The sequence below is a fragment of the Oncorhynchus tshawytscha genome, linkage group LG08 (assembly GCF_018296145.1).
Source record: "Oncorhynchus tshawytscha isolate Ot180627B linkage group LG08, Otsh_v2.0, whole genome shotgun sequence".
In the NCBI taxonomy this organism is placed as follows: Eukaryota; Metazoa; Chordata; class Actinopteri; order Salmoniformes; family Salmonidae; genus Oncorhynchus; species Oncorhynchus tshawytscha.
In genome coordinates this window covers 46,677,331-46,702,278 of record NC_056436.1, presented here as the reverse complement: position 1 = coordinate 46,702,278, position 24,948 = coordinate 46,677,331, and the positions used below count along the sequence as shown (strand labels likewise).

Sequence of the window (24,948 nt, the reverse complement as noted above, 5' to 3'; positions counted from 1 at the left end):
TGTTAGTATCTTTACCGTACTTGGAGGTTCAATCTAATGAAAAGTTACAACAACAAAAAAATGTTTTTAACAGGATCAAAGTCCTTTAAATTAAGTAACCATAAGAAACACTAATCATTGATCCAAACGATTAATTTTTAGGTTAAGCCAGCTGACAGACACCGTTTAGTAAGACTGTCATGTACACACACAAGACAGCTATGTCATGCGACCATGTGATGTGTGTGATTATTTGGAAGGGGGTGGAGGAATAGACACATACATACACACAACTCACATACACTCTGCAAGCCCGGACTCTAGGCTTCGTACCAAAACTGCTGTGTGGACTGCTCTAGCTCCAGGCAGGCGACAGGGAGAGGGGTCTGTGCTGGGCTGGGCAGCAGGTTTGTAGGCCAGCCGTCCCTCTCAGTTCCTGATTAGGGTGAGGAACTCGTCCCGTGTCTTCGGGTCCTCCCGGAACACTCCCAGCATGGTGCTGGTCACAGTCTTGCTGTTCATCTTCTGCACCCCCCTCATCACCATGCACATGTGACTGCATGCAGGAAGAAGGGAGGAAGAAAGGCATCATTATCCATGATTGTTATAGTTATTAGATTTGGGTGTATGGGAAATGTTCGGTTAATGACACATTGAAGATTGTCCAGATGTGGCCTCTCCCTTTATCTTTGGTTTCATTTGTGCGTGTTTGTGTTTTGACTGCCATGATAGCATCATTTTAAAAAGTCAATAAGGTACTTTTACCTAATGGGGTACACCTAAATGGACAGAAATATTGTCCAGAAATGAACATATTGAACAGAAAGAGCACACCTTGTGAGCAAAAGCATATGGTTTTCCTAAGGATTTGTGAGATTATGTATTAATATTAATTTGTGTGTATGCACCATCCAGCCTACATTCCAGAAAAAAATTGACAAACGATTAGCAACTAAATTTCCATAGTGTATCTTTAATGTCTGTCTGTATGGGCCTGTTAGTATCAGTGGTGAGTGTAAAAAACAAAAAGGGAGAAAGAGACATACGTTGCCTCGATGACGACGCCCACCCCAGCAGGCTGCAGAGCTTCAGTGATTGCCACAGCGATTTGTTTGGTCAACCGCTCTTGAACTGAAAGAGAACAGACGGATAAACAAGGTCAAAGTCAGAAAACGTCAAAGAGCAAAGTCAAACCTCTGACATCATCGCCTATGACATGGTAGGTTCATGGCAGGTTATTGGTAAGGTTTGTTCTAGGTTCCAACAACAACACTGTTACCAGTCAACCAACTGACCATCTCCAAAAAGTAATAGAATTTTAATGGAATTACTCAAATGTTGTTACTGTAGTAATTACAGTGTAAGTGTACAGGTATAAGAACAACTTAATGTAAAATGTTACATAAAACAACAATAAAAATACACAAATACACAAAAGCTCTAGGTGCAGCTCATTTTATTGTCCGTCAACTATCAAGTGTATAAATTGATTATTAAAAAGTATGGAAGTACCTTGCAGTCGACGGCTGTAGATTTCAACAATCCTGGGGAGAGATGAGGGGAAAAGGCAGGATGAAATACTTCCATTACATGGGAAAACCCAAGTGGCAGGATTTACAATGAGTGGCACAGAGAGGCTTACATAGACAAAGAGGGATTACACATTCTTCAGGGACAGAGTGGAGACTTGAGAGAGACATGGGAGCTCTTCACAACAGAGGTCGCATTTTACAGTGTCAGTCAAATAGGTTGTTTTGTACTGGTTCGGACAGGTTGAAGTTCCTAAGAGATTACGCTTTTACAAGTGGGTTGGTATGCTGTTGTAATTTGTGTGTTTAAAGAGTAGACATCCAATTCATCACAGCAATGATTATGCAGAATTTGTGCATATACAATGACTGTGAAATTGGATGATCTATCAACAATAGGAGTTTATCTGCTACAGTGTTTCTTCAAAACCCATATTCTTCAGATCCAATAATAACTTTGATTTTTTAAAATGTATATGGTGGTAAAAACTGCTTTTGACATTTTATTGAAAATATTCTGCAATTAGTCTTTGATTTAAATAAGCCCCAAGTCAACATCACCACAGGCCTGTCGGTAAACTTTCCAAATGTCGACAAAACAAAATATATTAGACATGGTGGGATCTTTTTGTGTCTGTAAAATGATATTTATGAGCCAATATTGATACAATAACCATTATATCGACGTGAACTTGGAGTCATGAGATGGTATGTATGTGTGGTCCTCATACTATGACTCAGGAAAATATGCAGTTTTAGGCTACAGATGAAATACTTCACTGGGGGTTGAAAGTGCACAGTGATGAGCGTGATGCTCATTTCCAATAACTATCAAGGGTTTTATTCTGATGACATGATTGATGCTTGGCTGCCGTTTGACAAATAAAAATAATCTTGCTCTTTTGTCCATAATAATCGCATCATATAGGCTACACCCTACTGTATCTGTGATGAAGCTGTTGGCTGGAGCACATGTGCCAAAACCTGAGCAGGCACAATTGCTATACAGTACAGAATATATTCAATTTTTTTATTCAGTACATGGCTATTTAACAGCAAAAGTTATTGTTATACTTTTTTTACATTTTACATTTGAGTCATTTAGCAGACACTCTTATCCAGATTGACTTACAGTAGTGAGTGCAGACATTATTCTTACTTTTTCCCTTTTTCTTTTTATGTGTGCCACATCATCACGCACAGCCTTTTATCTGCAACAAGTCAATTTGATGAAAACATCTCTGGTGGGAAAATGCGCATATTGTTTTTATGTAGATTTTTTTATATTTGCATGAAAATCTTTCGCCAATTGGATCGAAACTTAGCTACTAATACTGATAACCAGCTGCACGTTCCAACCACCAGTGAGTCAACGTGAGTAGGAGAGCGGCGGGTCATACTAGACTCGTTATAGTCTGACATCCCTTCCACTTTGCACCAGTGCTCTTTTCCAAACATGACCTCTCCTATCGCTGTAGCTCTGTCACTCTGCGCAGCAAAATGCCACAGAACAAGAGGATTACGAAGACTTTCAAATGGGCAGATGCATCCATCTCAAAGAGGCTCATTGGTTTTTTGGGGGGGGATGCAAAGCCAAACTCTGAGTTCACTTCATAGAGGCCGATACCTCAAGTGTACTCTACAAAAAAAGTACTGCAGGTGTAGGACAGCCCAACCCCCAAAGTGACTCTTTACACTGTATGCAATAATTCCCTAGTGTTGTCTTAGGAAGTCTGTCTTCTCTGCATAATCTCACCAACCCCCTCTTGTCTCACCTCTAAGAAGCAGAGGTTCTGCTGTCTTGATACCCTGTAGGTCTGACATCTGATTGGAAATTAAGTCAACAGTAATGCTACTGGTCAACAACTCCAATTTTGAATCCAAACAACTCAGATGTTAGTTATCACTTTTCCCTTATGGCAAGGTGCTCCATCATGCTGGAAAAGGCATTGTTTGTCACCAAACTGTTCCTGGATGGTTGGGAGAAGTTACTCTCGGAGGATGTGTTGGTACCATTCTTTATTCATGGCTGTGTTCTTAGGCAAAATTGTGAGTGAGCCCACTCCCTTGGCTGAGAAACAACCCCACACATGAATGGTCTCAGGATGCTTTAATGTTGGCATGACACAGGACTGATGGTAGCGCTCACCTTGTCTTCTCCGGACAAGCTTTTTTCCGGATGCCCCAAACAACTGGAAAAGGGATTCATCAGAGAAAATGACTTTACCCCAGTCCTCAGCAGTCCAATCCCTGTACCTTCTGCAGAATATCAGTCTGTCCCTGATGTTTTTCCTGGAGAGAAGTGGCTTCTTTGCTGCCCTTCTTGACACCAGGCCATCTTCCAAAAGTCTTTGCCTCACTGTGCGTGCAGATGCACTCACAACTGCCTGCTGCCATTCCTGAGCAAGCGCCGTACTGGTGGTGCCCCGATCCCGCAGCCGAATCAACTTTAGGAGACGGTCCTGGCGCTTGCTGGACTTTCTTGGGTGCCCTGAAGCCTTCTTCACAAGAATTGAACCGCTCTCCTTGAAGTTCTTGATGATCCGATAAATGGTTGATTTAGGTGCAATGTGACTGGCAGCAATATCCTTGCCTGTGAAGCCCTTTTTTTGTCCAAAGCAATGATGACGGCATGTGTTTCCTTGCAGGTAACCATGGTTGATAGAGGAAGAACAATGATTCCAAGCACCACCCTCCTTTTGAAGCTTCCAGTCTGTTATTCAAACTCAATCAGCATGACAGAGTGAACTCCAGCCTTGTCCTCATCAACACTCACACCTGTGTTAACGAGAGAATCACTGACATGATGTCAGCTGGTCCATTTGTGGCAGGGCTGAAATGCAGTGGAAATGTTTTTTGGGGGATTCAGTTCATTTGCATGGCAAATAGGGACTTTGCAATGAATTGCAATTCATCTGATCACTCTTCATAACATTCTGGAGTATTTGCAAATTGCCATCATACAAACTGAGGCAGCAGACTTTGTGAAAATTAATATTTGTGTCATTCTCAAAACTTAGGTAGGTAGAGTAAATTAAAGTGACTATGCATAGATGACAACAGAGAGTGGCAGTGGTGTGAAGATGAGGGGGGGGGTAATGTAAATAGTCTGGGTAGCCATTTGAGTAGATGTTCAGGAGTCTTATGGCGAAGCTGTTAGAAGCCTCTTGGACCTAGAATTGGTGCTCCGGTTACCGCTTGCCGTGGGGTGGTAGCAGAGAGAGCACTAAGAGTGAATGCTAACTTCTTCCTTGAACCACAGACTAAGATACCACATTCTTTGAGACCGTTTGAAGCAGAGTTTAGTTACAAAGTGTTACAAAGATCTGAATAGTTTCATAATTGTATTAAATTATGATATTATCACACAATAATGTGAGTGGCTGGAGTCTTTGACCATTTTTAGGGCCTTCCTCTGACACCACCTGGTATAGAGGTCCTGGATGGCAAGAAGCTTCACCCCAGTGATGTATTGGGCCTTGTGGTCGGAGGCCAATCAGTTACCTCTCAATGGTGCAGCTGTAGAACCTTTTGAGGATCTGAGGACCCATGCCAAATCTTTTCAGTCTCCTGAGGGGGAATAGGTTTTGTTGTGCACACTTCACAACTGTCATGTTGTGCTTGGACCATGTTAGTTTGTCGGTGATGTGGTCACCAAGGAACTTGAAGCTCTCAACCTGCTCCACTGCAGCCTCGATGAGAATGGGGGTGTGCTCGGTCCCCTTTTTCCTGTCGTCCACAATCATCTCCTTTGTCTTGATCACGTTGAGGGAGAGGTTGTTGTCCTGGCACCACACGGCCAGGTCTCTAACCACCTCCCTATAGGCTGTCTCGTTGTTGTCGGTAATCAGGCCTACCACTGTTCTGTCATCGGCAAATGTAATGATGGTGTTGGAGTCGTGCCTGGCTGTGCAGTCATGAGTGAACAGGGAACACAGGAAGGGGCTGAGCACGCACCTCTGAGGGGCCCCTGTGTTGAGGATCAGCATGGCCTATGTGTTGTTACCTACCCTTACCACCTGAGTGCAGCCCGTAAGGAAGTCCAGGATCCAGTTGCAGAGAGAGGTGTTTAGTCCCAGAGTCCTTAGCTTATTGATGAGCTTTGAGGGTACTATGGTATTGAACGCTGAGCTGTAGTCAATGAATAGTATTCTCACGTGTTCCTTTTGTCCAGGTGGGAAAGGGCAGTGTGGAGTGCAATAGAGACTGCATCATCTGTGTAGCTGTTGGGGCGGGATGCAAATTGGAGTGGGTCTAGGGTTTCTGGGATGATGGTGTTGGTGTGAGCCATGACCTTTCAAAGCACTTTATGGCTACAGACGTGAGTGCTACAGGTCAGTAGTCATTTATGCAGTTTACCTTAGTGTTTTTGGGCACAGGCTCTATGGTGGTCTGCTTAAAACATGTTGGTATTAAAGACAGGGAGAGGTTGAAAATGTCAGTGAAGACACTTGCTAGTTGGTCAGCGCATGCTCGCAGTACATGTCCTGGTAATCCGTCTGGCCCTGCGGCCTTGTGAATGTTGATCTGTCTAAAGGTCTTACTCATATCGGCTGCGGGGAGTGTGATCACACAGTCTTCCAGTACAGCTGGTGCTTTCATGCATGTTTCAGTGTTATTTGCCTCAAAACGAGCATAGAAGTAGTTAAGGTCGTCGGTAGGCTCGTGTCACTGTGCAGCTCACGGCTGTGCTGCTCTTTGTAGTCAGTAATGGTTTGCAGGCCCTGCCACATCCGATGAGCGTCAGAGCCGGTGTATAATGACTCGATCTCAGTCCTGTATTGATGCTTTGCCTGTTTGATGGTTCGTCGGAGGGCATAGCGGGATTTCTTAAAAACTTCCGGGTTAGAATAGCGCTCCTTGAAAGCGCCAGCTCTTGCCTTTAACTCAGTGTGGATGCTGCCTGTAATCCATGACTTCTGGTTGGTGTATGTACGTACGGTCACTGTGGGGATGACGTCATTGATGCAATTATTGATGAAGCCCATGACAGATGTGGTGTACTCCTCAATGCTATTAGAGGAATCTCGGAACATATTCCAGTCTGTGCTAGCAAAACAGTCCTGTAGCTTAGCATCTGCTTCATCTGACCACTTTTTTATTGATCTAATCACTGGTGCTTTCTGCTTTCATTTTTTCTTGTAAGCAGGAATCAGGATGATGGAATTATGGTCAGATTTGCCAAATGGAGGGAGAGGGAGAGCTTTGTATGCATCTCTGTGTGTGGACTCTAGGTGGTCCAGGTTTGGTAAAACTGATTTAAGTTTCCCTGCATTCCGTTTCTACTAGGAGCGCCGCCTCTGGGTGAGCGTTTTCTTGTTCGCTTATGGCGGAATACAGCTCATTCAATGCTATCTTAGTGCCAGCCTCTGCCTGTGGTGGTATGTAAACGGCTAGAAAGATGATTTTTTTAAACTCTTTCGGTAGGTAGTGTGGTCTGCAGTTTATCATGAGAAACTCTACCTCAGGTGAGCAATTGCTTGAGACTTCCTTAGATATTGTGCACCAGCTGTTGTTTACAAAAATACATAGACTGCCAACCCTTGTCTTACCAGACACCGCTGTTCTATCCTGCCGGTACATCGTATAACCAGCCACCTGTATGTTGATATTGTCGTTGTTCAGCCACGACTCCGTGAAGCATAAGATGTTACAGTTTTTAATGTCCCGTTGGTAGTTTAATCTTCCCAATAACTTGTCCATTTTATTGTACAAAGATTGCATGTTTGCTAGCAGAATTGAGGGGAGTGGGGGTTTATTCGATCGCCTCCGACTTGTCAGAAGGCAGCCTGCTCTCCGGCCTCTCTTTTTCCTCTTCATGCAGATCACTGGGGGTCGGGGCCTGTTCCCGAGGGAGCCGTATATCCTTCGCCTCGAGCTCGTCAGAGTCGTGAAAGAAGAAAATGGATTCTGCCTTTGCTTGGTGAGTAATCGCAGTCCTGATGTCTAGAAGTTATTTTCAGTCATAAGAGACGGTAGCAGCAACATTATGTACAAAAAGAGTAACAAAAAGTTACAAACAACGCAGATAAACAAGAAGGAGAACTTCTGTTGTCTTTACATCCTGTAGGTCTGATAACTGATTAGAAGTTAACTCAACAGTAACGCTATTGGTCAACTAGTCAGATGTTCTAAAGGGTTCTCAGATTCCTTGTCTCTTTCTCTTTTTCGTTCCTGACATGTACTGGTAAAATACACTCTTTCTTTCTCTCTCCGATAAACATTTTAATAGGCTGATTGTATAGTCTTATCATGGGTCGCATATGAGGTATATACAGTACCTTCAGAAAGTATTCACACCTCGAGTTATTCCACATTTTGTGTGTTTAAAATTGATTTAGGTGTCATTTTTTGCCAGCAATCAACACAAAACACTAATGTCAAAGTGGAAGAAATATTCCAACATTTGTAAATAAATAAATAAATGTAATATATCTTGATTAGATAAGTATTCAACCCCCTGAGTCAATACATGTTAGAACCATCTTTGGCAGCGATTACAGCCGTGAGTCTTTTTATGGTAAGTCTCTAAAAACTTTGCACACCTGGATTGTACAACATTTGCCCATTATTATTTTTAAAATTCCTCAAGCTCTGTGAAATTGCTTGTTGATCATTGCTAGACAACCATTTTCAGGTCTTCACATATATTTTCAAGCAGATTTAGGTCAAAACTGTAAATCGGCTACTCAGGAACATCCACTCTTTTCTTGGTTAGCAACTCCAGTGTAGATTTGGCCTTGTGTTTTAGGTTATTGTCCTGCTGAAAGGTGAATTCATTCATCTTCCAGTGTCTAGTGGAAAACTGACTGAACCAGTTTTTCCTTTAGGATTTTGCCAGTGCTTAGCTCCGTTCCGTTTATTTTTTATCCTGAACTATCCAGTCCTTAAGGTTTTCAAGCATATCCATAACATGATGCAGCTACCACTATGCTTGAAAATGTGAAGAGTGGTACTCAGTAATGTGTTGTTTTGGATTTGCCCAAACATACACTTTGTATTCAATATGCTTTGCCACATTTGTTGCAGTATTACTTTTCTGCCTTATTGCAAAAAGGATGCATGTTTTGGAACATTTTTATTTCTGTACAGGTTTCCTTCTTTTCACTCTGTCAATTAGGCTAGTATTGTGGAGTAACTACAATATTGTTGATCCAACCTCAGTTTTCTCCTATCACAGCCATTAAACTCTAACTGTTTTAAAGTCACCATTGGCCTCATGGTGAAATCGCTAAGCGGTTTCCTCGCTCTCTGGCAACTGAGTTAGGAAGGACGCCTGTATCTTTGTAGTGACTGGTACCTTTACAGGCAGAGTTTACTGTATTTGGCTTGTAAAAAATATATATATATGTTTTTTAGAGCCTAATTCATACAGTCCCATTTTTACCACATTCTTACCGGGATAAGCCTTTTGTATCTCCTGTGCACATGCCAGCAAGTGCAGGAGTGGGAGCAGACGTGGGGCAATGTGGGAAGGCTTCTATTTTAATAGATCCATTGAATCACTAATAAACCCATTATTAATTGGTTTTAGGCAGGTCTTCAGAAACATTATAAGACTAATAAAATCTATTTTCAAAAGAATAGACTGGCATATTGTGAGTTGAATTATGTTATTGGCTTGTACAGCCTATATGCTACATGGCAGCGTCATGCACATGAAATCAATAGTTATTATGTTCATTAAACAGACAAGACACACTTAGGCTACCCTGACCACAGTCAACACACATATATTTTATAGTATTCTAAGAATATAATAAAACATAACAGAATAAAATACAAATTGTATTTTTCTCACACAACTTGCGTCACGGCAACGTGTGGAACTGCTGTCATATAAAAAAGTTATATTTTGAAACAGAGCCCAAGGCAGGCCCATACTTTTTCGATCCTACTAAGGAGCAGGCATAGCCTACAGGGTCTTACATTGAGAGTATCAATTCAATTCAAGGGGCTTTATTGGCATGGGAAACATATGTTAACATTTCCAAAGCAAGTGGAGTAGATAATAAACCAAAGTGAAATAAACAAAAATTAACAGTAAACATTACACTCCAGGCACGGCGCCAGGATTTTCTCTCTCCGGGTGATACGGTGGGGCTTGACCAATACGTGGGGGTGCTAAGAAAATAGTACATTTTCATGACTATTTTCAAGTGCATTTATTCCATATGCATAATCAGACAACTGTGCATTGGTAATAATGTTTCGGGTGAAATGGCTACGTCAGAATTGAAATGAATAATATCCAAAGTGCAGCCACATCATGCCCAATCTTAGTGATTATATTTCTACTGCAAACAAAAATAACTCGTAGGTCGACGATATACATGCATCCTGCTGTGCATTGGTTATAATGTTACGGATTAAATGTCTAATGTCAGAAATTAAAGGAATAAGATCCACAGTGCAGCCACAACGAGAAGTGTATTTACCCAATGCCTGTCAACTGTGTACACATGGTGTATAACGAGCTGGCTATCATCACAATCTTAGCGATCATATTTATATTGCAAAAATACTTGTAGGCCGACAATATGCATGCATCTTCTTGTTCCATTTAGATCCAGATCAGCGAGATTGAATAACGTTCTCACGACCGGACAGGCACACTCTGTCAATAAATAAAAGACCTTTCAGTTACTCACCAAGTGTTGTTTTATAGAAGGACGATGTTGTTGTGGTTCAGTGCACATGAGTCTATAATCTACTGGACATCCAGGGCCTTGGTTCTTTCTGCTTATATGGACAGGCAGGCAAGGTTGTAAAGTTGAGGGTTTGCCCAGTATTTCATTCTGTATATCATGCCTGATGTGTGTATTTAGCATTTCTAGGATTATCTGAGATTTTCTGTGCAACTGTTTTGTCGAATTTGCCTATGACCTGTAAAAGTTCAAGGAAGTTTCCCTTGTTGACAGCCATGTCGCTTTCTACTGTATGTCTCCTCTCTGTAAAACACAGGCAGTTAGGAAAGCTGATACTAACTTTTTTAACTGAAATTTGCATCCTGTAGTACAAACTCAAAAAGGTTCTGGGACACTGTAAAGTCCATGGAGAATAAGAGCACCTCCTCCCCGCTGCTCAATGCACTGAGGCTAGGAAACACTGTCACTACCGATAAATCCACAATAATTGAGAATTTCAACAAGCATTTTTCTACGGCTAGCCGTGCTTTCCACCTGGCTACCCCAACCCCAGTCAACTGCACAGCGCTCCCCACAGCAACTCGCCCAAACTTCCCCCACTTCTCCTTCACCCAAATCCAGATAGCTGATGTTCTGAAAGAGCTGCAAAATCTGGACCCCGACAAATCAGCCGGCCTAGACAATCTGGACCCTCTCTTTCTAAAATGATCTGCGAAATTATTGCAACCCCTATTACTAGCCTGTTCAACCTCTCTTTCGTATTGTCTGATTGGAAAGCTGCCGCGGTCATCCCCCTCTTCAAAGTGGGAGACACTCTAGACCCAAACTGCTACAGACCTATATCTATTCTATCCTGCCTTTCTAAGGTCTTTGAAAGCCAAGTTAAACAGATTACCAACCAATTCGAATCTCACTGTACCTTCTCCGCTATGCAATCTGGTTTCCGAGCTGGTTATGGGTGCACCTCAGCCACGCTCAAGGTCCTAAACGATATCATAACCGTCACCGATAAGAGACATTACTGTGCAGCCATATTCATCAACCTGGCTAAGGCTTTCGACTCTGTCAATCACAGCATTCTTATTGGCAGACTCAACAGCCTAGGTTTCTCAAATGATTGCCTCGCTTGGTTCACCAACTACTTCTCAGACAGAATTCAGTGTGTCAAATCGGAGGGCCTGTTGTCCAGACCTCTGGCAGTCTCTATGGGGGTGCCACAGGGTTCAATTCTCGGGAAGACTCTCTTCTCTGTATACATCAATGATGTCGCTCTCGCTGCTGGTGATTCTCTGATCCACCTCTACGTAGACGACACCATTCTGTATAACTCTGGCCCTTCTTTGGACACTGTGTTAACTAACCCCCAGATGAGCTTCAAATGCCATGCAACTCTCCTTCCGTGGTCTCCAACTGCTCTTAAATGCAAGTAAAACTAAATGCATGCTCTTCAACCATTCACTGCCCGCACCTGCCCGCCCGTCCAGCATCACTACCCTGGACGGTTCTAACTTAGAATATGTGGACAACTAGAAATACCTAGGTGTCTGGTTAGACTGTAAACACTCCTTCCAGGCTCACATTAAACATCTCAAATCCAAAATTAAATCTAGAATCGGCTTCCTATTTCGCATCAAAGCATCCTTCACTCATGCTGCCAAACATACCCTCGTAAAACTGACCATCCTACCGATCCTCGACGTCGGCGATGTCATTTACAAAATAGCCTCCAACACTCTACTCAACCAATTGGATGCAGTCTATCACAGTGCCATCCGTTTTGTCACCAAAGCCCCATATTACTACCCACCACTGCGACCTGTATGCTCTCGTTGGCTGGCACTCGCTTCATACTCGTCCCCAAACCCACTGGCTCCAGGTCATCTACAAGTCTCTGCTAGGTAAAGCCCCGCCTTATCTCAGCTCACTGGTCACCATAGCAGCACCCACCCGTAGCACACGCTCCAGCAGGTACATCTCATTGGTCACTCCCAAAGCCAGTTCCTCATTTGGCCGCCTCTCCTTCCAGTTCTCTGCTGCCAATGACTGGAACGAACTGCAAAAATCTCTGAAGCTGGAGACTCTTACCTCCCTCACTAACTTTAAGCACCAGCTGTCAGAGCAGCTCACAGATCACTGCACCTGTACATAGCTCATCTATAAATAGACCATCTATCTACCTCATCCCCATACTGTATTCATTTATTTATTTATCATGCTCCTTTGCACCCCAGTATCTCTACTTGCCCATTCATCTTCTGCACACCCTACCATTCCAGTCTTAATTGCTATATTGTAATTACTTCGCCACCATGGCCTATTTATTGCCTTACCTCTCTTATCCTACCTCATTTGCACATGGGGTATATTGGTTTTCTACTGTATTATTGATTGTATGTTTGTTTATTCCATGTGTAACTCTGTGTTGTTGTATGTGTCGAACTGCTTTCTCTCTGACTATTTTCGAATGTCCATCACTTAGAGCTTTGCATGTTGTTGAGCCAGACCCTTTCTGAATAGTCCACACATTCCACGCGGTCATTGCATATTTATGCTCCACACTAGCATTGTGTGTCTTGAATGAACTTGTTGCTTGCTTCCAGTTCTGGTAACCATCATGGGTAAATGCCACCTTCTCTCCACCATGGTTTCCTGGATGTTGAAAGTGGCAGCAGGCAAAGCACAAAGCACGGTCCTTTGAAATACTGTAGAATATTCCACCCATTTGTAATCCTCATACCATCTATGATTGAAGTAGCGATACTATCTAGAAGTTAGCTCACAATGTAGCCTAACATGCGCGAGCACACACACCACCCACACCAGACACCACACACACACACACACCCACGAGCACAAAGCTAGAGATCGGATTGGGAACGGAATGGCTGGTTATTTACTTTTACATATTTTTTATGGCGGTTTTGGAGCAGCGGCTTCTTCCTTGCCGAGCGGCCTTTCAGGTTATGTCGATATAGGACTAATTTTACTGTGGATATAGATACTTTTGTACCTGTTTCCTGCAGCATCTTCACAAGGTCCTTTGCTGTTGTTCTGGGATTGATTTGCACTTTTCGCACCAAGTACATTCATCTCTAGGAGACAGAACGCGTCTCCTTCCTGAGCGGGATGACGGCTGCGTGGTTCCACGGTGTTTATACTTGCGTACTATTGTTTGTACAGATGAACGTGGTACCTTCAGGCATTTGGAAAGTGCTCCCAAGGATGAACCAGACTTATGGAGGTCTACAATTTTTTTAAAGGTCTTGGCTGATTTCTTTTGATTGTCCCATGATGTCAAGCAAGGAGGCACTGAGTTTCAAGGTAGGCCTTGAAATACATCCACAGGTACACCTCCAATTGATTCACATGATGTCAATTAGCCTATCAGAAGTTTCTAAAGCCATGTCATCATTTTCTGGAGTTTTAATACAGTGAATTATAAGTGAATTATAAGTTAAATAAACTGTCTGTAAACAATTTTCTGTAAACAATTGTCATGTTTGTGCATGCCACTTACTTGTGTCATGCACAAAGTAGATGTCCTAACCGACTTGCCAAAACTATAGTTTTGTTAACAAGAAATTTGTGAAGCGGTTGAAAAACAAGTTTTAATGACTCCAACCTAAGTGTATGTAAACTTCCGACTTCAACTGTACACTTGATTTAGGCAACATTGTTGCATGGAAAATCTTTCTGATCAGTGATACATGAGCAAACAAATAAGATGAGCTATACCACCTCCACTTATTTGCCCAGCCAGAGAATTAACCAAATATACAAACGGAGATTCAGTGAAACAAAATCACATTGATTGACTAATATGAGTCACAGGCTTTTGGTTGGAAGTAGACCTAGGCTACTCAGCGACTGAGAGTGAAGAGCAAAACAATCCACTTGCTAAACTACATAACATGCTGGCAAAATGTTCTGATCAGTGATAATACATGAGCCAAGTAAAGAGGACCATTAGCAGTACTCACTTCAATTTAGCTAACATTTCTCCAGCCTAAATGTAACCTAACCAATATCCAAATGGAGATTCAATGAAAACAAAAATCTGACATTGGTTGATGTATCAAGACGAGTCCCCACGCTTGTCTCAAAGCAGCGTGAAACGGTGCTGAAATAGATGAACACACGCGGGTAAGCTACTGCTTCAAATGTATCATGACAATTGGATGACTTTTGGAGTTTCAGTAAGCAATCATTTGATGCCTTCAATTGCATTAGCCTACTCTATTCCAATATTTTCGTCATTGAGTGATATTTATTAATAATTTATTTATGGGTCCACCCTGTTGCGGTTAAGAAAACAGTGCATGGGGTGGGCTATGCAAAGAGATGGGTGAAGTGACATGCCTCGCTGTCACGTCCTGATCTTAGTTCCTTTTTTTATGTCTCTATTTTAGTTTGGTCAGGACGTGAGTTGAGGTGGGCATTCTATGTGTTGTTCTATGTTTTTGTATTTCTGTGTTTGGCCTGTTATGGTTCCCAATCAGAGGCAACTGTTTATCGTTGTCTCTGATTGAGAACCATACTTAGGCAGCCTGTTTTCCCACTATGATTTGTGGGTAGTTATTTTCTGTTTAGTGTTTTTGTTGCACCTTACAGAACTGTTTGTTTGTCGGTTTGTTGTTTTTGTTCAGTATTCATCTTTATTCAAATTATTATGAATACGTACCACGCTGCACTTTGGTCCTCTTCTCCTTCTCCCGACGACAATCGTTACACTCGCAAAGTTTACAACTGGCAGGAGGATAGTAGTAACGGGCACTGCCTAGCAACTTTCCAGAGTGTAATGCGTGCCAATGCCGCATCGTTACACTCGCTAAGTTTACAACTGGCAGGAGGATAGTAGTAACGGGTACTGCCTAGCAACTTTCAAGAGTGTAGTGCGTGCCAATGCCGCATCAGCATTACAGCTACATTTCATACGAAGCCGTTCGCAGAACTTTACCACAATCACGACTAGGGCGGTTGGCAGAAATAAAAATAGAGGCTTTGACGCTGGTAAAAGTAGGCAAAAAGTTGGCGGGATGCTTTAGTTAGTAGAAAAATATCTTAGTTGTAAAGGTGTATGGGTGTATTGATACATCAGCCAAAGTGTAATTAATAGCTTCAGCATGCTTTATGGGATATTCGATGTCTGATTTATTATTTTTACCCATGTACCAGTAGGTACCCTTCTTTGTGAGGCATTGGAAAACCTCCCTGGTCTCTATGGTTGAATCTGTGTTTGAAATTCACTGATCGACTGAGGGACCTTCCAGATAATTGCATGTGTGGGGGTACAGAGATGAGGTAGTAATTTAAAAAACACTTACTGCACACAGAGTGAGTCCAGGCAACGTATTATGTGATTCATTAAGCACATGTTTACACCTGAACTTATTTAGGCTTGCCATAACAAAGGGGTTTAATAATGATTGACTCAAGACATTTCAGCTATTACATTTGAATTAATTTCTAAACATTCCATTTTGACATTATGGGGTATTGTGTGTAAGACAGTGACACAAAATCTAAATTTAACCAAGTAAAAATGCAGGCTGTAACACAACAAAATGTAGAAAAAGTCAATTGGTTTGAATACTTTCTGAAGGCAATATATAATATGCACATTATATACAAATATTACTCCACTTTACAGGTATTGTAAATCACATCACTTGGAGGTATCTTTGTGGTTTTGGATATATATTGTGTTGTGTGGTGTCTGTGTGTTTGTGTAAGCACTGGAGTATCAGCTTGTGTGCTACCAGAGTGTATAAGACCATGTGCTTAAAGTTTGCATGCGTAACTGTCTGCGTGCGTGCCTGGTGAGATGTCCGTGAGTGAGACTCCAGGCCAGGGAAGGGAAGTAAGAATAGGTGTTAGTGAAAGGGGCTCAGGTATTGGGGTCAGGTGGGATCAGAGTCCTCGCTTGTCACTTACACACTCCTAATCAGCTTACAGCTCCACCATGAGCAGCCTCTCCACTTAAACAGCCCTACCGTAAATACTAGCGCTATGCTAAAACTATGTTATCTGAATGCTACATTGTAGAAGCTAATGTACCGCTAACCCACTAAACCCAGGACCAGCTTACTCCGAGTTAAAACATGAGTCAGGTTCTTAGTTCAGACTCATCATCGCTAAGTGTTCTAGTTCCTATTATTTAATAAGTGACCGTACTGTACTGTCTGAAGGACTCACAAAGAACAGATTACATATTCACGCATGACGATACTGCACGAGTCTAGGTAATCCCAATCCCTCCAATATCACAATATTCAACCTTCCTGTTATTATTTATCTGTTATTTATTTTCCCTGGTATATTGACAAGAATTTAAATAGCTAACGATACCTACACACTGAAGAAGGATATTAAAGCCTCTACAGGATCGGTGTCCCGACCTCGGGACGGTTGAGCTAACGTAGGCTAATGTAATTAGCATGAGGTTATAAGAAACAAAAACAATTCCAGGACACAGACATTTCTGATATGGGCAGCAAGCTTAAATTCTTGTTAATCTAACTGCACTTTCCAATTTACAGTAGCTATTACAGTGAAAGAATATCATGCTATTGTTTGAGGAGAGTGCACAATTATGAACTTGAAAATGTATGAATAAACCATTTAGGCACATTTGGGCAGTATGGATACAACATTTTGAATAGATCTGCAATAGTTCATTGGATCAGTCTAAAATTTGCACATACACTGCTGCCATCTAGTGGCCAAAGTTGAAACTGTGCCTGGGCTAGAATAATTCATTATGGCCTCTCTCTTGCATTTCAAAAATGATGGTACAAAAAAATAATAATAATGTGTATTATCTTTTACCAATGTTTTATATTCTCCTACATTCATTTCACATTTCCACAAACTTCAAAGTGTTTCCTTTCAAATGGTATCAATAATATGCATATCCTTGCTTCAGGTCCAGAGCTACAGGCAGTTAGATTTGGGTATGTCAATTTAGACAAAAATTGAAAAAAGGGAGCGGATCCTTATTAAGTCTAAACATTTGGTTATGCTATCCCTGAACCAGTCAACATTATTTAGAAAAACGAAACATTAAGTATGTTTTTTGCGACATCTTTTTGTGTGCAGAGTGCTGACCCATTAAATGTTTTGTTATATCTTTGGCAACAATAGCACACAAACTGTTAAACTGTCCATACTCTCTTACCTGGCCAGCTTGCTGAGGCCCAGCACCCTTTTATTGGGGAGATAGCCTATGTGGACCTGGGGGAAAAAAGAGAGACCATGTCTGTCATTAGTGATGTCCAAGATCCTTACTATAGCATATCCACAACCACAGACAGCAAATCATGTTGCCCCAAATTCTGCAATTCCCCAGACAGACCTAACTGGTATGTCAATGTACAGTATACACTCAGTGTACAAAACATTAAGAACACCTTCCTAATATTGAGTTGCACCCCCCATTTTGTCACCAGAACAGACTCATTTTGTCGGGGCATGAACTCTTCAAAGTGCCCATGTTGACTCCAATGCTTCCCACAGTTGTGTCAAGTTGGCTGGATGTCCTTCGGGTGGTGGACCATTCTTGATACACACAGGAAACTGTTGAGCGTGAAAAACACAGCAGCGTTGCAGTTCTTGACACAAACCGGTGCGCATGGCACCTACTACCATACCCCGTTTAAAGGCACATCAATCTTTTGTCTTGCCCATTCACCCTCTGAATGGCACACATACACAATTAATGTCTTAATTGTCTCAAGGCTTCTTAAACCTGTGTCCTCCCTTCATGTACACTGATTGAAGTGGATTTAACAAGGGAAATCAATAGGGGATTATAGCTTTCACCTCAATTCACCTGGTCAGTCTATGTCATAGAAAAATCAGGTGTTCTTAATGTTTTGTACACTCAATGAATCTCAGTGGTTGACTGTGTTAGCTCGCTAAGCTAAAGCCTAGGCAACACAAGCCTTCAGGTCTCAGGCAAGGTTACTCATTACACAAACATGTTTATTATATTGGGGACCCATCATACCAGTGGAGGCTCCTCAGAGGAGGAAGGGGAGGACCATCCTACTCAGTGAATTACATATAAATGAAAATTGTAAAAAACATTGAAAAGGCTATCCTATTTAGATAAAACTATACTAAATATATTCACATGTCACCAAATAATTTATTAAAACGCACTGTTTCGCAAAATAAAGGTCTACAGTAGCCTCAACAGCACTCTGTAGGGTAGCACCATGGTGTAGCCGGAGGACAGCTGGCTTCCGTTCTCCTCTTGGTACATTGACTTCAATACAAAACCTAGGAGGCTCTTGGTTCTCACCCTCTTTCATAGACTTACACAGTAATTATGACAACTTCCAGAGGAAATGTCACCCTTTTCCCAATATAGTCCTCCAACCTATTATAGCTCTTGCAGCATGAACTGACATGTCGTCCACCCAATGAAAGGATCAGAGAATTAATCTAGTACTGAAAGCATAAGCTACAGCTAGCTAGCGCTGCAGTGCATAACATGTGGTGAGTAGTTCACTCAAAGAGAGAGAGAAAGACAATAGTTGAACAGTTTTCAACTAATTAATTGCTTCAAAAATGAAGGAGAAGCAAGAGAGAGAGAGAGAGAGAAAGATTTAAAAAATGACAAACTTTCAGTTTCACTTATTTAGCTAGCCAATGCAGCTGGCTAGTTTAGTTACTCAAACACCCAAACATTCAAACAGGGGGATGCTATGTTAGCTAGCTGGCTATGACTATCCAACACAACACTGGAACTCTTCCAAGTCAAGGTAAGCTTTTGGTTTAACTAATTTATTGCCACCGGGGCCCGTCGGTCTATCTGCTTACTGACTATACACTAACGTTACTGCATGATTGTAGCAGGTTTACTAACACATTAGTTCTATTAGCTATGTTGACTAGAACGTTACTTTAGCTAATATGGGGACAACGATGTAGGCTGTGTGTGGCGGTTATGACATGGTTTGGGCTTGGAAAGGTTTTTTCACCTGGTCACATACAGCTGATGTGTTGTTCATTCAAGTCCACAAACCAAGGGAAAAGGTGAGAGGAGAGTGAATAGAGGCTAGAATGAAAACAACCGCTGATTCTGTCAACAACAAAAAAAATCTTAAAAAGGAAGCAAACAAAACATAGATAGAAATACTTGAATTTGTCCAATATACTGTAGGACTAATGGTTACGCCCTAGATAAGCTAGGTGCAGGCAAGTGTGCAAGGCGGTACTGACTTGTGTCACGGTCTGTCCATGTGTCACTGTCTGTCATCTCAAATTCTTCTCCCAACCTGTGTGCACCTACGTTGTAAACTTTCATTCATAGGCTAGGTTCAACCTCATGATGGTTATAGGGGAAATTAGAGTATCATGTAGTAGCCTAAACCTATCGATGTTACGTTGAACTGGGTGAATGTAATATGAATGGCAGTCATCCAACATGCTGTAATAGAAATAAGGCCTTGCTCATGAAAAAATAAAATAATCCTCCCTCATCATAAACGGCACTGACCACCACTGCATCATACAGTATGAAGTAGGCAAGCTAAACATTTGTGTTTCACCATGACAGGCGTGGTAAAGACATGAATCATAAGACGCCAAGACAAAAGGCAACATTATCTAAAGGCCATCGGAGGAGTACAGGGGAGGTAAGGGAGTCACGTCTGCCCGTGGATAAATAAGCAGCAGATAAAAGATTAGAAGCGGATCGAGATCTAGACTCTCCTCCCCATCCAACTGGTTGAGCCTGCTTCTGCGTATGACTGGGAGGCTAAGTGGCACCCCTCACCCTCCATCCTCCATTCAAATGTCAGCAGCAATTTGATGAAACAGGCTGAGAGAAAGGGCATGCATGCAAGGACTTATCCTCCTCTCCTGTCCCCCTCCCCTCTCTCTTTCTGGTTGGTTGTGATAAAGACGGCGTCATTTAACTATCTTCGTCCAAGCTCTTCAGCTTCTTCCTTTCGGCTCACTGCTGCACGTTTAAAAAGCGAATTTCTGAACTGGGTAAATAAACAACACTTTCACTTCACTTCGAAAGACGGGATTCAAGTTTGATTAAAAGTAGGGTTCAGAGATGGGTTTCGTGGTTTTTCAAAGGTATGCGGTGTAAAGGTATACATTAAAGCCAAACACAATGAAAAACAATATCAAGTTGTCGCGAGGTGATGACAAACACTAAAAGCGTTATTAAAAGACAACTGACTGACTGGAGGCGTGACGAAAATGAAAAAAAAGAGAGCACCAAACGGCTCCATATTTCAGTTGGCGGGGAGAAATCGGTGAGTCATTATAGCACTCAGCGGGCAGCATGGATAGACGTGCAGGGAAATAGATGAGTGCGTGGATAAGAGGCGACTAGCGCTTGTGACGACGACAGGGAGCTATCAGCGGGGGAAGGAGATGAACGGAAACAAAGTGGCCTTCTGACAGCCAGCTGCTGACAAACAAACACACACACACAGCACAAAGAGAAAAAGTCACAGTCTGTGTGTGTGTCTCTTTGTGTGTATGTGTAACGCTTGCTCCCTCTATCATCATGGCCCTTTTGCAGGCGTGAAAGGGATGTGAAAGTATAAATTGCCTCCCTCTTTGTCTTAAATGGCAAACACCTGCAGGGTAAGATGAGGGGAGAATAGAGGGCAGAATGCTAGGTCTACGGTACTAAATGTCAAACAGGAGAATTTCCAGAGGCAAGCGTGTCTCACTTGAATCCCTGCTAATGGGATTTCATCTGATTTGCGTGGAGTTCCAAATGTCACCCTTTTCCCAATATAGTCCACTACATTTTCTTAAGAGTCCTATGGGCCCTGGTCAAAAGTAGTGCAATAGGGTGCCATTTCGAACACATCCTTGGTCAGTGCTGCGGGACATTTTGTTGCTGTGGGGGGTGCAGAGCAGGTTGGTTGGGTTTGGGGTAGCCAGGTGGAAAGCATGGCCAGCCGTAGAGAAATGCTTTTTGAAATTCTCGATTATCATGGATTTATCAGTGGTGAGAGTGATTCCTAGTCTCAGTGGGCAGCTGTGAAGAGGTACTTTTATTCTCCATAGACTTTACAGTGTCCCAAAACTTTTTGGAATTGGTGCTGCAGGATGCAAATTTCTGTTTGAAAAAGCTAGCCTTTGCTTTCCTAACTGACTGTGTGTATTGGTTCCTGGCTTCCCTGAACAGTTGCATATTGCAGGGACTATTCGAAGCTAGTGGAGTACAACACAGGGTGACTTTGACCTTGAGCCTTCTTTCAGTGATTTAACATACAGTATTACCCAGCAGGAAAAACAGGTTCAAAGGACTTTTATGACATCATGGTCAGGTTGTTTACTGGTTGTAAAAGGAATTCAAAATATATTTTTATCTGGTTGTAGCAGAGAACGTGAGGTTGTAATCTTGTTATAAGACGTCTTCTTTTAGTTTTTTTATCGCTTTGGTACTACTTTCACAAGTACAACACACAAAATCACACAGTAACGTTTTCACCAAACCTACATCTATAAACACCTTTCATATAAAGTAATTGCCTTTCACAATAGATTTTAAACTGGTTTGTCTACTATATATGGATTTTGAGAATGGACACCATCAAAGAGGTCACAAAGAGGTGGGCATGGGCCCCATCAAAGAGGTGTGCATGGGCCCCATCAAAAAGGTCAAAGAGGTGGGCATGGGCCCCATCAAAGAGGTGGGCATGGGCCCCATCAAAAAGGTCAAAGAAGTAGGCATGGGCACTGTCAAAGAGGTGGACATCAGAGAGAGGGAGGCAGACGGCTTGGAACTGTTGGGTCTAATAAACAGAGACCTTACCATAGCAGAGGCTGCCAGATTAATTTACCCCAATCTGAAAAGATCAATTGTCAATTCGATCATGAGAACAAAAAAACAGATAAATCTACAGGATATGCACTATGCGTTACCATTACATATACACTAAATGACATATTGTAATGCATGTAAATTCACAAAACATTTCACAGTATTCTTACAGTATGATATATTGACAGTATATCTGTTCTACCCTCGGAATTGACAGAAGACCCCATGGTGGTGGCCGTGACAGTGTGCTGACCGATCAGCAGGAGTGGGCAGTGGTGGAAATGGTAAGGGCCAGGAATGACATACGGCTGTCTGAAATAAAGCAGGTCATTGAAGAGAAAGATGACACCTTTGCCAATGTGGCATCCATCAGCCTACCAACAGTCACACGCCTTTTGAAGAGGAACCAGGTATCTATGAAACACATTTACCTGATGCCCTTTGAGAGAAACAACGACCGGGTGAAACAACTGCAGGCCGAGTATTTTCAGGTACCACACTATATACTGTATTACTGTAACTATTTAATGCACATGCTACTTCACAATTTCATGTTGGAACTACTGTAAAAATAACTAACCAAAATATATTTTTAGAGGGTGATGGTGCTTGATACTGCTGTGAACCATAACAAGCATATCTTTGTTGACGAAGTGGGCGACCGTCCAAGTGCAAGGACAATTTGGGGGAAACATCTCCATGTGCGCAGCTATCTCTGAAGATGGTGTGGTAGGACGTAGGCCATTACTTGGATCCTAAAACGCTGCACACCTCATTGTGATACTCAATGAAATTGATCAGGCCTGTCAAGGTGAAGGGGATGAGAATTTATGGCCAAATGATTAAGACAGGCTTGATGCAAATGAATGCGTGCTGAACATTGTTTTATTTTAATTCATTTTCATTTTTTTCATTTGATTACAGACAGTATACCTATGTTGCAATTATATCCGAAAAAGAAAAATTACATTTGATTACAATGATTTTAGAGGATGTCTTCATTGATCACACATTGTATAGATATTATGGAAATTATACTTGGTAATTTTCTTGGTAATGTAAGTGTATTGCCTAATAAGTGTATTGCCTAAGTGTGTAATCTATTGTAATTTACAGTATTGTCGCCTCGTGGGTCTTCCGGTCACGGCCGTGTTTGAACCCGGATCTGTAGTGACGCCTCGAGCACTGCAGTGTCTTAGACCGCTACGCCACTCGGGAGGCCCACTTTCAGCACTTCTAAGGGCGATTTGAAAGACATATCTTACATTGTTTGTTATTGGATTAACTGGTAGTTAAAACGACTACATTGAAAAGATATCATTATGTTGTGTTTTGGTGATTAAACCAATGTTCTCCTTACATTATAAGTGTGACCAGTTTGGAGTTTTGTACTAAGAGTTGTGAAAATGTACCACATACGTGAAAATATTACCAAAGAGATACATAAAAACTGTGATCAGAAAATAATGTAATGTGCCAAATGTCTGCCACTGAGTAATGTACCTTCTGGGTTATGTGTGATGAATCCAAAGTAGAAGAGATCATCAGAGTTGTGGACTCGAGTCACATGACTTGGACTCAAGTCAGACTCAAGTCACAAATATGATGACTTGCAACTCGACTTTGACTTTAACACCAATGACTCGTGACTTGACTTGGACTTGAGCCTTATGATTCGACCTGACTTGATACCCTCCCCAAGCCCAAATATTAAAACTGATGCTATTAAAAAAAGTGTGCAGTGCGGATTACAGTTTGAATCGGACAGAGGTCAATCAAATTGTGCCAGCTGAGAAAAAGTTGTGCGTGGCAGTGCAGAGGATCGTCGGCGGGTGAATTCAGATGGAGCCCTTGGAAAGATGATACCCCAAATTATTATTTTTGGATATAAAGACTACGCTGTATCAACAAAAAATGGATTGCAACTTGCAAAACATGCGGGAAGAAAATTACAGACGGAGGCGCAACAATTTCCAACTTTGTTCGACATTTGAAGCTGCACAAAGAATGGTAAGTCGTGGCTAATATAGTCGACAGCTATATATTTGATTACTTTACTGGTGTTACATGTAGGCTAACGTAACGTTAAAATCAATGAGCCTCCACACAGTCAGTCAGTGCGGGAACGTGATCATTGCACCCAAGATTGAGCTACAACAGGCTAGGCATTTGGTAGCCTAAATCCTGGCTGATGTTACTGCTGTTCCTAAAACCATTGACATATGTTAGCCTACTGTAACCACACAGAGTGTGTGTGTGTTAAGGTTGGGTGATTGTGTACAAGCCTACATCGCCCGATTGCGCCCCATAACAATCCTCGATAGTCAATCACTATTTGGGGGGGGGGGGTATCTTTCTCATGGCTAACCATGTAGTTCCATGGGAATATAACGTTTATTTGGAAAATAATAAATATAGATATTTTTAAAAGCATTCATGGTTTGCGTTAATGTACTCTTGTTAAAAATATAAAATGGTATTACATTTGGTGAAGAGCACATTATGACTTGTTTAGGACTCAAAACTCAAAGTTTAGGACTTGAGACTTGACTTGATACTTGAGTCTTGACTTGAGACTTGACTTGAGCGCTAAGACTTGAGACTTACTTGTGACTTGTAAAACAATGACTTGGTCTCACCTCTGGAAGAGATTCTCCATAACTGGTGATTAAATTGTACACCTTTGGACTGGTGTGGTGCTGATAGGGGTGTGTGTGTGTGTGTGTGTGTGCGTGCGTGCGTGCGTGCGTGCGTGTGTGTGTGTGATATTACCCTGCCAAAGATGGGCACCAGGTGGTGCTCGCACATGGAGAACATGTCGATGTCCTTCACGATAACCATCTCATCGTGGTCCTCGTCGAAGATGGCATCGTTCAGCACATCTGCGGAAGCAAAAGAAAATGAGAGCGAGACGGATGAGTGCGAGGGCCATCGAGTCGACGCCATAAAGCTCCGAGACCCTTGACGAGACACTCAAATGAGACAG

The 24,948-nt window shown here is 42.0% G+C and overlaps 1 protein-coding gene and 1 long non-coding RNA gene across 2 annotated transcripts in view; one reads left to right on the top strand and one right to left on the bottom strand.

Annotated features, from left to right (window-relative positions):
* LOC112256419 (GTP cyclohydrolase 1) overlaps nt 1–24,948 on the bottom strand; it is a 41,075-nt gene continuing 16,127 nt past the window's right edge. The window contains exons 2-6 of the mRNA XM_024429677.2: nt 24,735–24,844; nt 17,334–17,389; nt 1,492–1,523; nt 1,026–1,110; nt 1–535 (exon numbers count right to left, since the gene is read on the bottom strand). Of these exons, the coding sequence (XP_024285445.1) occupies nt 409–535; nt 1,026–1,110; nt 1,492–1,523; nt 17,334–17,389; nt 24,735–24,844 (410 nt within the window). The 3' untranslated portion in view covers nt 1–408. The remainder of the gene's footprint in view (nt 536–1,025; nt 1,111–1,491; nt 1,524–17,333; nt 17,390–24,734; nt 24,845–24,948) is intronic.
* Nucleotides 18,711–23,321, top strand: LOC112256420. Its single transcript, XR_002954405.2, has 3 exons — nt 18,711–18,924; nt 22,180–22,453; nt 22,559–23,321. It is a non-coding gene; the product is annotated as an uncharacterized LOC112256420 (long non-coding RNA).